We start from the raw sequence: 16,278 nt of genomic DNA, 5'->3' as shown, positions 1-16,278 counted from the left end.
TCTTCTTCTGAAAGATTACTGGAACTATGTACCTTACTCAATGTGTTCACCATCATTTCTGCTTTCTCTAGGTTTGATACAGCCAACTGTCCTCCGTCTGAAAGAATTAGATAATTCCACTCTCTTCTAATACCTTCCATTTTCTTGATCATTCCCCATACATCATTTATATTAATAGCACTTCCAATTGAGCTACAATAATTCCTCCAGTATGTTCTTTTCCTTTGCCTTATACTCCTTCTCACCACTGCCTGTGCTTGCTTATATTCAATCAAATGTTGAAAGTTATGGGTTCTTTTTAATCTTCTAAAAGCTCTGTTCCTTTCCCTAACTACCTCTTCACATTCAACACTCCACCATGGAACCGCTTTTCTTACTAGTTTTCCTGAACTTTTTGGTATTGCATCCATAGCAGCCATATAAATACTCTGTCGCAACTCAAGTTCATTTATTTCAACATCATTTGTTTCTTGGACTGAACTACTATACAAATCACTTGTTTCCATAAATCTCTTCCAGTCTGCCTTTTTGAAAACCCACCTTCCGTGACTATCTTCTGTGCTCACCCTTACAACAACATTCAGCTTACATATAATTGAGTAATGATCACTTCCAATAGTGCCTTCTCCATGCACTTCCCACTCACACTTTGGAGCCATTCTACTAGACAAAAATGTGAGGTCTAATACTGACTCTTTACCAGTTCTAATATCAATCCTAGTCCTACTACCATCATTCAAACAAACTAAGTCCCTATCATTCATTACTTCCTCAATCACCTGTCCATTGTTGTCTGTCTTTTCCCCTCCCCACAGTGTATTGTGTGCATTAAAATCTCCACACCATAAAACATTATCTCTATCCTGGCCTGCTATTTCCTCTAATTTATTTAATTCTAACTGTTTACAAGGATTATAATAATTTATTATCACTATTTTCTTTCTATCTGCCCATACTTCCACTACCACATATTCTTGTTCCTTCCCTGTACCTAACACCCTGTAGGGTACACCCTTCCTTAAAAAGGTAGCACAACCCCCACCACTTCCTTGCTCTCTATCTCGTCTGATGACAATATAGTTAGATAACACAAAATCAAATCTAGGTTTTAACCATGTTTCCTGAATACACATTACATCAGGTTTTACACTCCTACTATCTATAAACTGTTTAAAATCTTGACCATTTGCCAACAGACTCCTTGCATTCCATTGGAAAATGATCATAATAAATAAGATCATCCTTTACCTACGTCCTGACTGGGGTGTACAGCAAGACAGTCTCTTATTTCTTCCCATTTTAATTCTCGCATGCCCAAATGCTGAACTGCTGCCTTTGCCTTTTTCCCCTTCTCTTTCTCTCTTACATGTTCTTGTTGCTGTGCCCATGCATTCCCTGTTGCTATTTCCTGTCTAACATTTCCTTCATTAACCCTCTTTGTTTGCTCCACTCTTTTAACTGCTTCTGTATAAGGAACTCTATCCTTCCTTTTCACACTCTGAATCTCATTCTCCCTTCTCATTGCGTCACACCCCCAGTAGGCCGCACTGTGACTCCCTCCACAATTACAGCATTTAGGTCTTACCCCCTCTCCACATTCCCCATAATCATGTTCCCCACCACATTTAGCACATCTTTTAGTCCCTTTGCACGCCTTAGCTACATGACCAAACTTCTGACACCTGTAGCATCTCATTGGCTTATGAGTGAACTCTCTTACCCTGTATCTCATATATCCAAAATATAGTTCTGCAGGCAACTCTTTTGTGCTGAACTGAATCAAAACTGACTCGGTTTCTTTTTTCTCAACCCCCTTGGTCAAACGCTTTGCACTCTGAACAGCATCACATTTTTCTTTTACATTTCTAACCAGCTCCTTCATCTCAACTGCTAAAGGAATACCATAAATCACTCCTTTACTTCCTTGTTCACCCACTTTCACCTCCTTCACCACCACTGTTTTCCCAACATCTTGCAGTTTTAAAGCTCTTTCAAGCTGCTCTTCAGAGCTACATCCAATCAATAGATTGCCATCATTGAGAATCCTAGCATATTTAACCTCGCCAACCTGATTCTTAATTATTTTCGTCAATTTTAATGGATCCAAACTCTTCACTCCTGGTTCTTTGAACCTCACAACGATATTCCATTTCTCCTCACTCTCTTTAACTCCTCTAACCCGCTTTGCTTTATTTATCCTCTTTATCTGCCAGTTCCCATCTTCTGGATCCAACTCATCCATGCTACAACAACTATCGTCTGGATTACCAGCCATGATAGAGAATATATGCAATTGTATCGTATACCGGACCTATACAGGCCATCGGCCGATACTCCCGCAAAATACTCTCTCCACTTAGTCTAACCTACTTCTAACAATCCTTCTGAAATAAAGTTATTTGTAGAAAATAAAGCAAAACAAACAAAACACACACAACAACACCGCAAACTTTCTCACACAAAAGCTCAACCACGTGTCCTCATGCACTACGGTCTGATACGCTCTTCGCATTCAAAGCCAACTTCCTGTGAGTCAACCCGTCACAATCTGCAGCTGCTGAGCTGCTGTTGGAAAAACAACACAGACGGTGCGTTCAATGAAACTGGTAAACTACAGCTTCGTGGTGCATTTGAAGTTATTGTAAATGTCCTTGGTGGTTGTTTTTGTCGTTCAACAGCAATTTACTAGTGAAATAAGTTATTGTTATTGTTATACATTATTATTAAATCATTTAATTTTGACCATATGGCCTTAGCAATAAACAAGCCGTTCTTTAATGTCACCGACTGTTGTTTAGTACCCTTTGTTTTCTTTTCTTTTTTTACTTTCTTAAAAAGTATCGGTTCAGGCACCGTTAATTATGTATGCGATTAATTTCGATTAATTAATCACAGAGTCTGTAATTAATTAGATTAATTTTTTTAATCGATTGACAGCCCTAATATATATATATATATATATATATATATATATATATATATACAGTGTATATATATATATATATACGGTACATCAGTATATATATCTATGGTATATGGTGATATTTTTGCAAATGTTTCTTAAAAAATGAACGCTCTCTGTCCACTGGAATGCTATGGCTTTTCATTTAAAACAGTTTATTTAAAACAATTATACTCATCAAACAGATGGAATTAGAAATAAAGGCCTGCCTCTAATTAAAGGGGTGATGGAATGATTATATAGGGGTTTCACACTGTTCCTTAAGGTCTCCTAATATGGTATGTAACATTGGTTGGGCTGAAAATTGCCCGAATGCTATTTTATGGGCCCTTAACTACCCTGTGAATATGGCCCTATTTGTAACAAGAGCGTTTCTTCCAAATATGGTACGCTCATGAATATTTAGATGAGCTGTGTGCTGATTGGTTTGAGCGAACCACATACAAATACATTGGAGACGAGACAGCAGGTCTCATATTTCAGACACTACAAAGTTATACATTGTTTGTCTGCTATTTCGTTATTAAATTCACTTCTGAGACTGAGGACTGAGGACTTTAGGAGCTCCACACAGTCTGACGAGAAAGCGGCAACCTCCATACCCAGTGAAAGTCACCGTTTCTCGGTGACTGGACTCGGGGCTGCCAGCTGCCGGCATAACTAGAGTATATTTACAGTTTGAATTTCGTCACGCCACTTATATTACAGCTACCACAAGGTCTTATAAAGCTAACAATTGTGTCAGATTTCAATTTAATAAATTTTTGTGAATAGTAGGGGTTTCGTTAGCTGCTAGTGTCCGTTCAATCCTATGTGTACAGATCGCGGCTAGTTAGCTACAGTTTTGGCATAATAGAGTATTTACAGTTTGAATTTCGTCAGGGCATGTATATCACAGCTACCCCAAGGTCTTATAAAGCTAACAATTGTGTCCGATTTCAATTTAATGCATTTTTGTGAATTATAGGGGTTTTGTTAGCTGCTAGTGTCTGTTCAATCCTATGGGGAAAGATCGCGTCTAGTTAGCTACACTTTCAGCATAACTAGAGTATATTTACAGTTTGAATTTCATCACGGCATGTATATCACAGCTACCCTAAGGCCTTACAAAGCTTAGCTAACACTTTTGTCCGATTTAAATTTAATGCATTTTTGTGAATTTCAGAGGTCTAGGAGGAGGCTAGCTAGCTCTCATTGATAGAGCTCCATCCAGCCGCGGGTTATATCAATGAGATTGGCGGACAAGAGGCGTTTATTTCCCCGATCGTTTGTTTAAATAACTCAACACACATATCCATTATAAGATTAACTGGAACCTGTGGTAAGAGTTTGCGGGCGTAACAAGCTCGCTGACCGCTCTGTCACTCACACACACCGGCCATTTAGCAGGAAGAGGGGAGCTGCAGCCTCTGGAGCTCTGTCAGGGCAGTGGCGTTTGGTAGTCCAGTAACCGAGAAATGGTGACTTTGTGCGGGTATGGAGCACCGTGGGCTGTGACGGAGCTCCATCTATCTCACAGCAGGCTGGGGTCTGTGAAGGAAGACAGGCCGGGCGGCGAGGCAGCAACCCAGGCAGCACTGTCCGCTGAACTCCGACACACAGTCGGACAAAATTTGCAATTAGCCATAAATTTTCATAAAACGGCCCATATTTGACCTCTAAATAGTTGATTTCTTGCATAAAAAAAGTCTCTGAAATGAATTAGGTGGTAAAATAGCAGATGAACAATGTATACAATTTCTGAGATCTGCGCAACCTATTCAGAAGACTACATGATCTCAGATCAGTGGTGTAGCCTATTAGGCGGCCGCATATATGAAAAAAAAAACACAACCCTAAAAAAATTCAAAGAAAAGGTTTCTCAGCTGTTTTTTGTAGTATTAGGTGTCCTTAATAACATACTAAAAGGTTACCAAAGTTTGACCACTAGAAAGGTGTAATTTTCAAGATGGCGTCCAAGATGGGCAGAACACCCTTAAAAAAATCCTAAATCCTTCAATATTTGACCTAGCCAAGTAATCTTGGTGTCTAACCCCATGTTGTCTGGGTCTATGAATCCATTGGACTTGTCTAATTTGCACTGACATGATTACATACTTATGGAATACATGATTTTGTGAGATTACTGTAAGGTTGTTTGGGGTGAACCAGAGATGTAAACGGTTTAGCCTATGTCATGTAACTCCTACTCAGTAGGCTATGTGTTTTTGGACATACCCTTTTTTTGCTTAAAAACAGACTTGACATTAAATGTAAAAGTTATTTAACCAGTACTGGGCAGGCCTTAGCTCTGACCTTGTCATCGAGCAGACATTGATGCGATCCTTGAAAAGCAGTGGAGGCTTGACCCATGGAAGTGGAATGACTGAAGAAATGCGAGCATTGTGGACCACGTCTACACCCATCACATCTGAATACAACAACGCCATGCAGGAATTCAATGACCTCACCTACACGACCAGCGAGCAGAACCGAGAATTCTGAGAAGCAAGGATGAAAAGAGATCACTCTGATCTAGAAAAGATCAAGGAAAAGCTTAGCATTTGCACACCATTCTCTCCAGACCCATCTCTGAGAAACATTGTAACTGGTATTGTTGCCAAAGAGGAGGTGAATGCGTGAGTTTAAGACTGTTGGCAATGAGATAATTGAAAAGATGATTGGAAAACCCGTTTTGGAATATCCTTCAAACGGAAAGACCGGGCAAAAACCCTTGCAGATGACTCCGCCATCAAAGTTGCCCAAGATCGAACCATTGATCCTGCTTTGTTGTTCCAACAGTTCCTGATCATGTCGAAAACTGGACAATTTTCACTGGAAGATGTAATGAGCTATGAAGGAAATCTTCTGTAAAGCCAATAAGCCCCAACTAGCACAGGCAGTCACTGAGTTCTCAAGCAAGAAATCTGAATAAAACAAAACTGTCCTGGATTCCATCCACCAACTGAGTATTATGTTCTTGACGGTGGCTCCCTGGTTCACCGCTTGGCATGGAAAAAGGGTGACAGTTACGGTGCCATTGCACAGTCATATGCAGACTTTACCATACGCCATTATGGTAAAGCAACAGTCGTTTTTGATGGTTATAGCCAGTGGTGGAATGTAACGAAGCACAAATACTTAAGTACATTTTTCAGGTATCTGTACTTTTCTTAAGTAGAATCAATAGTGCATACATTTTGCAGCAATTACCTATACTTTCTACTCAACTACATTTCTACAATGTTCCGTTACATTTTCTGATCAGTTTTTCTCCCTGCCAAAACGTCTTCCTGACCGTCACACGTTTGTCTCACCAGTGAAGTTTGGTTGCTATAGATGGGGCACCGCCGATCCTTCATCGGCTTCCAAGCCGGTTCCTGTGCTCCAGAGCCCAGTGCGCAGCGCTGCTGACCCTCGGTAATACAACCTCCGGTAAAAGTGAAAGTGTTTGTTTTTTATTATTCCCGTTTTTAAATCATAGTTGCCATCTATTTCTCTCCACAGCGTCGTTTACTCCTTGGCCAGGCAGCGTAAGACGCGTTCATATCTTATTTATTTGGCTGGACGTCTTCACATCTCCTCCCCATGTTCGCTGCTTCACACACTTTATTTGCTTTTATTGGGAGCGTTCCCATGGTTATAGAAAATAAAACTTAAAATACATAATATAATAAATATAAATAAATAATAAAATACATACAATACATAAAATACATCCGTGAATAAAACCAACCGCATTCAGATTCTAACAACATATTTCTGTTTTATGCTGGTTAGGATAAGGACTTTTTTAAAAGCCAGGCCTTGTTTGTGGTAGTGGACAGTATGGATACTGTCGAAGCTCAGCATCAAAATAACTGAACCAGCCCTTTGTAAATCACGGGTCGCTAGACACAGCGCCCTCACTGACCAAGGTGCAAACTGTCTCCGGTTATTTGTACTTTTACTTAAGTACTGAGATTCAGTACTCCCTCCACCACTGGTTATAGCGAAGGTCCTTCCATCAAAGACAATACGCATCAGAGACGTGGTGAAAACACTCACCCCATCGTTAACTTCAATGCAGAGACTGAGTTTGTGGGAAGAAAGGATGATTTCCTTCAACCATCCAGTCCTGTGCAAATGTGTTTCTGCTCCCACATCAAGCAAGAGATCATAGAGGACCATGGGACCAAGGCAATGGCAGTGTTGTTTGGCGGAAAGAGTACCGATTCACTTGCCTCTTTGCGCTACAACCTTTTTAGCAAGAAAATTGTTACTGACAAATAATTTGTTACCCCATAACGTCTGCCTCCAATTGAGTCCTCAACCAAATACCACTGCCAAAGAGTTTACTTCCAGATCATGGTGTGGATTGGTAAGGAAGGTGACATGAACACAGTGGATTGGGGATGGAAACTGGTGGACAACCGGTTCCTGCAAGTTATGACCAGTAAGACTGCTGCCCCAGAAAGCCTCCTGCAGATGATCCACTGTAATTGCACAACTACCTGCCAAACACAACAACAATTGCAGGGCATATGGACTAGAGCTGAAGATCTCTGCCTGAACCCGACGGGACTCGACGGGTTCCGTCAGGTTCGGTCGGGTTCGGTCTTAATTTCTATCATTTTACACAGGCTCGGGCTGGGCTCGGGCTTGCGCTCCAGGAGAATGTATAAATGACTCGTTCTTGACGAAAGACAAAAGAGCTGTGTGCGTGCGGCACAGTCTCTTTTTTCTTTCTCTCCCCTTTCTGCCGAGTTTCGGGCTTTTAAAAAGCTGTCAATCAAAATGTACTTGTCGGGCTCGGTCCTTTTCGGGCCGAACTTTTAAGGCCCGATTACAGCTCTAATATGGACTACCATGCATGCCTGCTTGTGGACCATGTCAAGTTGGGAATTGTGAGAATCACTATAATCAACCTCTATGGGAGGAAGAGTGTGATGACTAATCGAAAATCTAGTGAAGGTCACAGTGCAAAAAAGTATAAAAAATAAACCAGAATAAGAGGAAACAACTGAAGAAAATAGAAAAAGATATGTATAAATAAGAAAAGTATTTAAAAAGTATAAAAAACAAAAGGTAAAAAAAACAAAACGCATTATAAAAAATATTAAAAACTCGCGTGGAAGCCCTGTTTTGACAAATTTTACAGTACCACACAGTTCTAATGAATTTATTCAAACGATATGAGGAGGAGGAGAAATATGGGATGGTATATTAAGGGAAATTGTATTATTAAATTGTATGTAATTGTATTCACCCTTATTTTTCACATAAATATGTTTGTAACCAATTGCTTTAATATAAAATTGTACTTTTAATCACTTATCTATCATACAAATATGCAAATTAGAATACTAGATGGCCAAAACATGTAATAGGCACCAGTATTCCTGGTCTAAAGAGGAATACAAAGGAGTAATGGTCATTTTAAGGACCTGACGGCCGCCATTTTGAAAATGGGGCCTTTCTTGGAGTCAAACTTTGGTAAACTTTTAGTATGTTTTTAAGTACATCTAATACTACTGTAAACCACTGAGAAATATTTTGTTAGAATTTTTTTGGGGTCAAGCCATATTTGCAGCTGACTATATGTAAATGTTGGGGCGTGACAAAGATAGAGACTAGAGCCAAAAGAGGAGGAGCCACCGAGTTGACGTCAACTCGGTGGCTCGTTGAGATTCGCCCGTTTTCAGAGGCAGTTTCAAATTGTGAGATTTGCAGAGGAAAGAGGTGTCAATGGGATTGTGAGGTTCTATGTATGTCCTAGTTACCCACTAAACTGTCATTATTCAGCTATGACAAGGTAAAATCGGTTTTGCATTCTATCACCCCTTTAAAGCCTGCTTCAAATACAAGCCTGGTACCTTCTGCAGTTCAGGTAAATAAATGCCCCGGCTTTTATTTGAGGAATTACGGTACACAAAGAGAAGCCTGATGAAGTGAATCATTGCTGACACCTCCATTAATCATTAACATGAGATATGGCCAGTGGTGGAAGAAGTATTCAGATTCTTTAATTAAGTAAAAGTACTAATATCACACTGTAAAATTACTCTATTACAAGTAAAAGTCCGGCATTCAAAATGTTGCTTAAGTAAAAGTACAGGAAAATGTACTTAATGTATTAAAGCGTTTTAGAAACTGTAAAGGATCCAAACAGTTGTGTGCGTAATGGTCTAATCATTTCAGATGTACTTGAAGGCTTATATAGTGTTGGGTAGTTTAATTTTGAATAAAACATCATATTTTATTTACTACATGTGTTTTGTGTGCAAAAATCTTAATTTGTAAAGTAACTAAAGCTGTCAGATGAATGTAGTAGAGTAAAAAGTACAATATTTCTCTCTGACATGTAGCGGAGTAGGGGTTCCGCCATCCATTCCGACATACCACCACTCCGACATTGATGTCTAATTGTCGGAGTGGCGGCACTTCCATTGTATTCAAACGTCCCACCACTCCGACAATTTCAGTTTCCATTAGGGTTAAGGTTAGGGGTTAGGGTTAGGGAATAGCAGCATGTCAGAATAGAAGGATGTCGGAGTGGTGGCACGTCAGACTGGCAGCATGTAACCGCGGAGTAGAAGTAGAAAGTGGCATGAAAAGAAAAGACTCAAGTAAAGTACAAGTACCTCAAATTTGTAAATAAGTACAGTACTTGAGTAAATGTACTTAGTTACATTCCACCACTGGATGTGGCCCCTGCTGCTGAACACCTGCTGCACATTTAAGCCACACTGATGTTTCCTTCTCCAGCTGTGCTGTCAACTGTTTTTATAGGGACCAAAAGTAGTTCCAGTATGGACTCCATCCTCCATATCAGAGCCACATATAACGCCACACTTTGAGTTGGTTAAATTAAACTCAGGACATTTGAGTCATTATCATATTGAAGCAGATCAGGGTAATCATTTCGCCCACCTGTATGTCCACAGCAGCAGGATGAGAAAGAAGATGGAGATGAACACCAGCCCTCTGAACTTCTTCAGTTGAGGCGAGAGCTGATTGTGGCCCATTACAAATGTCCTCAGCTATGCTGGTTTCGGCTCAGATACGTCTCCGTGATTCCAAGTGGAGACACCTGGACAAGCAGAAGTGACACTGAAATAACGTAGCGTGAATCGCGGCTGTGCTGACAGCGACACTCCCAGTCACCAAGAAGTGGAGCTTCACTGCCCAAAGCTACTGATTCAGTCAGTGGCGATTCATAGTCAGTTCACTTTAAAGATGTGTGGATACATATTCATCCGTACACGTAGGGCTGTCGATACCGGTACCGATAACAATACCGCGATTTTGACACCAATTCGTGAACCATACTTTGTCCGATTCCAATTTTATTAAATCCATTTTAACAAAAAGAAATTACAATACAGCACAAATCTTTATATCTTTAAATCAGAAAAAACTGTCAACAGCCATAAAAAAATCAATTTTCGCTGTGTTTTTAGGAATAAAATGTTGTATAAATCACACTCTGAATGATATATGAACAAACCCCTCTGTCAAAAACCTTAAGAATATAGATAGAAATACAACTTGAAAGTTTGGTGTATGTAAGTGCTGCTGAAGTGGAGATATCTGGCTCAGAGTAGCCTATGAGAAAAAAACCATTTTGAGAAAACGGCCTTTAAAGATTTGTATTGTAAAAATTCATAACTTTTAATGGAAACAACTATTTACAGACACAATATCTTATCAAATCATTAGCAACAACAATACAAACCACCTAAAACACATCAAAACTTATAACACAGCATTTATGGCCTTCAACTGAACAGAACCCCAGTAAAAACACAGTGTACACACACAAACGGTCCCATGTAGAAATGCCACCCAGGGCTAGTTTCCATTTTTAGTGGTATTAAATAGCGATTTAATTTGAGTGTCCCCATGCCCCGAATACTAGCATTTCAAGCTAATCAGCGGTCAGCGGTAGCCCCGTTAAAGCTCCAAACTCATCAGATTAGCATGAAAACATGTCCCAGAGAGCACAGAGTGGGTACACATCTGTTAATAACCCCTAGGTTCGTTTTGCGCCGGAATTGTCCTTTAAATAGTGTGTTTCCTGTTGTAATTGCAATAGTTAAATAACTGGATTCTCTTAAGTGTGTTTTTCAAATGTTCTATGAAGGATTTGTGTAATTGAGAAATATAATTTTCTCTTTCACTTATGTTATTATAATAATAAATGTGCCAAAAATACAATCAGATATACAAAAAAATGTAATAAGAGCAGAGAGCAACAATAATATTAAATATTAAAAATAATATGCAAATAAAATATAGAATAAATATTCTAAATAGCACAAATCCGTCACACAAATGTGAAAATGCACTAAAGGGAATCTACTTATACACTATTGCACTGAGAACAGAAAACACTAACTAAAACTAAAGCCTGACCTTTCTGGCCTTCCTTGATGCAAAATCATCAATGATGTTATTGTATGAAATCTGCTCCCCTGTGGAACGATTGATACTGACGGAAAGGCCAGCGAGCCGTTCCTGGGACATGGTTGACCTCAGGTATGACTTGATCAACTTTAGTTTTGAAAAGCTCCTCTCTGCTTGAGTCACAGTGACTGGCAGAGGAAGTGCAATCCTGAGAGCAGTCCAAAAGTTGGGGTAGATCTCCGATAGATCCTTATCATCCCCTATGCGCCGATTTATGTTTTCCTCCGTGGGTGCTCACGGGCACACGCCCTTTAAAAAAAATAGTAGTCAAAAAACATTTGTATTTCAGACGGCCGACACGAACACACATGCCTATCAACTCGATAATAAAGCCGTAAAGTAGGCTATCTTTCAACTCAGGATAGGATCGGAGATGACAAGTTTAACTGACACATAACCGCGATCAGCTTCGTGGGTGCTCAGTATTAGCGGAGCACCAACGGTATCAGCGCCTATGCCCAGCAACCCGTTCGACCCAGAGGTGAACTGTCCCCCGCTCCCCCCTCCCTTCTCAGCAAGCTGGGGTGCCAATTTGCCAATTCCCCACACGGTGAAATGATAGATAATACACAATTTGAGGATTTAGGATTTAAGTGCTCGTGCTGCCCCCCCATGTGTCATGAAAAAATGCCGCCCCGGGCGCCTGCCTGCTTCGCCCGTGCCAAAAAACGCTACTTCCTGCTTGATATGTAGGCCCCTCATCCACTTCCTGTTGATTTTTACTTTCTTAGCTGTGGTCAGACTCCAGCACCGTGGTAAAGTTGGTTTTATATTGGACGTTGGATATTCGAAAAATCTATTATGCGGCTTGATCTTTTGACCTACCCATGTCAAAACACTATCCATCTGTGTGACCTATCCTGCATGGGTATCTGGGGTAATAGATTTTTTTTTTTTTTTTCGAATATCCAACGTCCAATATAAAACCAACTTCAGTTGTAACGGTCTCAGCTTTCGAGATCCTGGTTATCTCAGTTTCTCTCATTGAATTGACCGTCACAACGGTGGTCTGAAGCCACAACTTCTGCATAACAGCAAGCATGGCAGAGGCACCTTCATTGATGGTGGAGGTTGGATATATTGCACTAACTAACTTGCCACACCCAAACGAGTTAAAATCCGTTCTAATGCATAGTTTGACAAGTTTCACACAAAAGGGCAGACTTTTGGAAAATAAACAGACACAGATATATATACATATATCTGTTTTTGCAAGTACCCTATAATAAAAATGTAATTACATTTCCACGTTTTTTTTTAATCGTGTTTTTATCATCTTTACAGCACGCGCACATGTTATAAGAAATGAAAGTAGGCCTATCTAACTTATCTACACAAGCTACTAGAAAAAAACACACTATTTTTAATATCATTAACAGATATTTAACATATGTAACGGTGAGGGGAAATACTCCTGTAACGGACAGCTGCCATCCTCAGTGTGTTGACAGCCACTGTTGTGCTACCAGAAGCTATTATTACCAGTACAGACTACTGTAGTACTTTCTAGCCAACAGGAGTTCAATTCACGCTGTAAGAATGAGCACGTAACTTACTTTTCTCACGCAGGTGTTCATGTAAAAATATACCGTCTGTAATATTCCATTTCGGCTGGCAAAGGAAGAAATATTTCCCCAAAATTCGAGTTGAGACGTCAAACACAGTCAGAGCGCTGGTGACCTCAGAGCCGCTTCATCTCCGTTTGTATTTAATGAACATTATAATGAAGGTAAAAGCAAACGCGTTGTGAGCCCCCGCCCTCTGTGCAGCTGCTGCTACGTATCTAATTCTTGTAACAGCTACAGTTGATCACATAGCTGCATGCTTTGATACTTCACTTCTAAGGCAGAGGCAGGTGCTCTTTTCCCGATGCTTTTGTCACTTTTTTTTCTCCCCAATTTGTTTGTCACTTTTTCCGATTTTTATTTTTGCTGCGATTCTTCCGACGTTTTTGTTGTTCTTTTCGACATTCTTTCATAATTAGTTTTCTCAATATGCTATGAAATTGAATAAATCCCCCCCAAATTCAATAACAGTAGTGAACTGATCATTTATTTTACTTGTGAAGAGCGTTTTTTATGAAACCATCCACGTTATTTATTTTGACAATTTGGTTGAAAGAAACCTACATTCTGGTATAAAATCTTTTTTTGAAAATGGGTCCCATTTGACCCAAGGATAACAGGAGGGTTAAACTTTTATTTCAATGTTATGACAAACTTGTTACTGTTGGTCATACAACAGGATGGATAATGGCTCAATTGTAACATAACTAGCCTTTAAAAAAAAAAAAAAAAAAAAACTGTACAACATTTTAGAAGAAAGATTATTTTGAAAAAAAATCAACATTGAAATGCAGATTCTACAAGTACAGGTGCAGTCCAATATTGGATGTATCTTTGCTTGGACACAACCTCAGCTTGCTTCAGCAAAACTAAAATAAAACCAAGGAAATAGAAAAGGAAACTGCCCGTTTTTTCATCTCATGACTCCACCTTTCAAAGGTGGCGTCATAAATGTCTTGTCAGTTCTGCTTCATTCTGCTGCGAATACAAAATGTAACTCTTATGTTCAATAACAAGACTGAAATAAAAAAAGAAGAAGAAGTATGACTAAGAAAAAAACTGAGGTGGTTGTTTTTGGAGCAAAAGAGGAACGATTAAAAGTCAGCACTCAGCTTCAAACGACAACATTAAAAACATCAGACAAAGCCAGAAATCTTGGTGTAGTCATGGACTCAGACCTGAATTTTAACAGCCACATTAAGACAATTACAAAGTCAGCCTATTACCACCTTAAAAATATATCAAGGGTTAAAGGACTTATGTCTCAGCAGGACTTGGAAAAACTTGTCCATGCTTTTATCTTCAGTAGACTAGACTACTGTAACGGAGTCTTTACAGGTCTCCCTAAAAAATCAATCAGACAGCTGCAGCTGATTCAGAACGCTGCTGCTCGAGTCCTCACTAAGACCAAGAGAGTGGATCACATCACTCCAGTACTGAAGTCTCTATACTGGCTTCCAGTGCCTCAAAGAATTGATTTCAAAATACTTTTGCTGGTTTATAAATCACTAAACAGATAAGGGCCGAAATACATTTCTGATCTGCTGCTACACTACGAACCACCCAGACCTCTCAGGTGGTCTAGGGCAGGTCTGCTTGCTGTCCCCAGAGTCAGAACTAAACAGGGGGAAGCACATAAGTGGAGTTTGACATTCGAGCCAGGGGGGGCAAGGGGGAGGCAGGGGGAGCAGGTTATGTTGGAGATTAGAGATCAACCGGTGTTAAAGCACCGCCTACTGACCAATCAATACTCGATTGATAACAGCGTCACCGTTCTTAGAAGACCAGGCGGAGCTCGGTGGGCGGAGAGAGAGAGAGAGAGAGAGAGAGAGAGAGAGAGAGAGAGAGAGAGAGAGAGAGAGAGAGAGAGAGGTGAGTTCAGAAAAGTTAAAACATTTAGAGACCGAAAACCCCGTTAACATTCCCTGATGGGTATCTTTATGAAAGATATAGATTTGAAGCGGAGGGAATTACATATAGGCTATTTGTCGGCTTCTTCAGCCATGTGTTGCCAATACGCACATCGGTTAGAATTATGTTTTGATATTTTTTTATTTTCTCTCACAACTTACCACTGCTGGGGTTGCAACTGAAATAAAAGGCTAAAGCAACGACAGTTCATGGAAAGCAAAAGTGTAATTATGGTCAGATCTTGTGCCTGACTGATGGGAAAGTGAACGGTGTAGTCTAATGTAGGCTATTATAGTGGGTGTACTGTACTGTATATTGGCCAGAATCTGCCTTTGGGGGAGGAGGGGGGTATATCATAGTGGGGGGTCTGGGTGTCCTCCCCCAGAGAAGTTTTAAGCATCAACGACTTAATTTCCTGCATTCCGATACACTTTTATGCAAAATAGGCTACCTTAGAAAAAAGCACGGATAACAATTCAAAATCTATCAAAAATATAATCGAAAGTATGTTACGTGTCATTGGGCATTTTTAAGTGGGTATATAGACATCCGGGAGCTTACTATCACGTAGACTACACCACTGGAAGTGATATTGATAGGATAAGCGTTGTGATTTACGCATAACAGCGTCGGCTTTTTATGCCAGCTTTCCTTCCTGCATTTTGCCTGTAAAACCGTGTCTGTGTTCTTCATATTTATGTAGAATTATAGTTTGCTCTTCTTATGTAAAATATGCGGATCTGGTAGATGTTTGCGATTGGTTATTCTGCGCAAACACCGCCTCTTTTATGTGAACGTGCGCCGCTGGATTGAGAAGCCCTGGGTTGATTGAACTAGTTGTTAACCAGTGTCGTGACACAGGTTATGGAGGACCACGGTTGTTAGGTTTGCTGAAGCCGGATAACTGAAAGAAATCCAGGACATGTTGATCTTGATTCGTAGTACAGGCCTCAGGGCTGTAGAACCCTATTGTTTTTCTACTGATTAATCATCATACATTATTTTTCTTCTCTGCCTAATACTCCGACTACAGCCTAAGCCGTACATGGTGGGGGGTTGGCATTCTCAGGAATGGTCCAAAACTCCGCAAGGACCTCAGGTGCAAAAATAGACCCACTTCCACCACTAGGTGGCGCTATAGCAGAAAGAAACGCGTTTGGCCCTATAACTCCCACACCGTACACCGGACATTCAAAAACCATATATCCACGCGTTCCCTGGATCCAACTGAATCACGTGATATAGGCCCCGCCCATTTCCGCCTAAACTTTTATGCGTGAAAAATCGCGATTTATCAAAAACCTACTTTTTCAAACTCCTCCTAGACCGTGCGACCGATCGGCACGGAATTTGGCAGGTAGCATCTCCAGATGGGCCTGACAAAAAGTTAATAGAAATTATTTTGATAGGATA

The 16,278-nt window shown here is 40.2% G+C and overlaps 1 protein-coding gene across 1 annotated transcript in view; it reads right to left on the bottom strand.

The window, feature by feature from the left end:
• Positions 1-13,132, bottom strand: part of LOC116053407 — a 31,887-nt gene extending 18,755 nt beyond the window's left edge. The window contains exons 1-2 of the mRNA XM_031304519.2: positions 12,946-13,132; positions 9,854-10,013 (exon numbers count right to left, since the gene is read on the bottom strand). Of these exons, the coding sequence (XP_031160379.2) occupies positions 9,854-9,948 (95 nt within the window). The 5' untranslated portion in view covers positions 9,949-10,013; positions 12,946-13,132. The remainder of the gene's footprint in view (positions 1-9,853; positions 10,014-12,945) is intronic.
• Positions 13,133-16,278: the final 3,146 nt, after the last annotated feature.

The sequence above is a fragment of the Sander lucioperca genome, chromosome 20 (genome assembly GCF_008315115.2).
Source record: "Sander lucioperca isolate FBNREF2018 chromosome 20, SLUC_FBN_1.2, whole genome shotgun sequence".
NCBI classification, from domain to species: Eukaryota; Metazoa; Chordata; class Actinopteri; order Perciformes; family Percidae; genus Sander; species Sander lucioperca.
The sequence above is the reverse complement of the archived record's forward strand: the minus strand, read 5'-3'. Positions and strand labels throughout refer to the sequence as shown.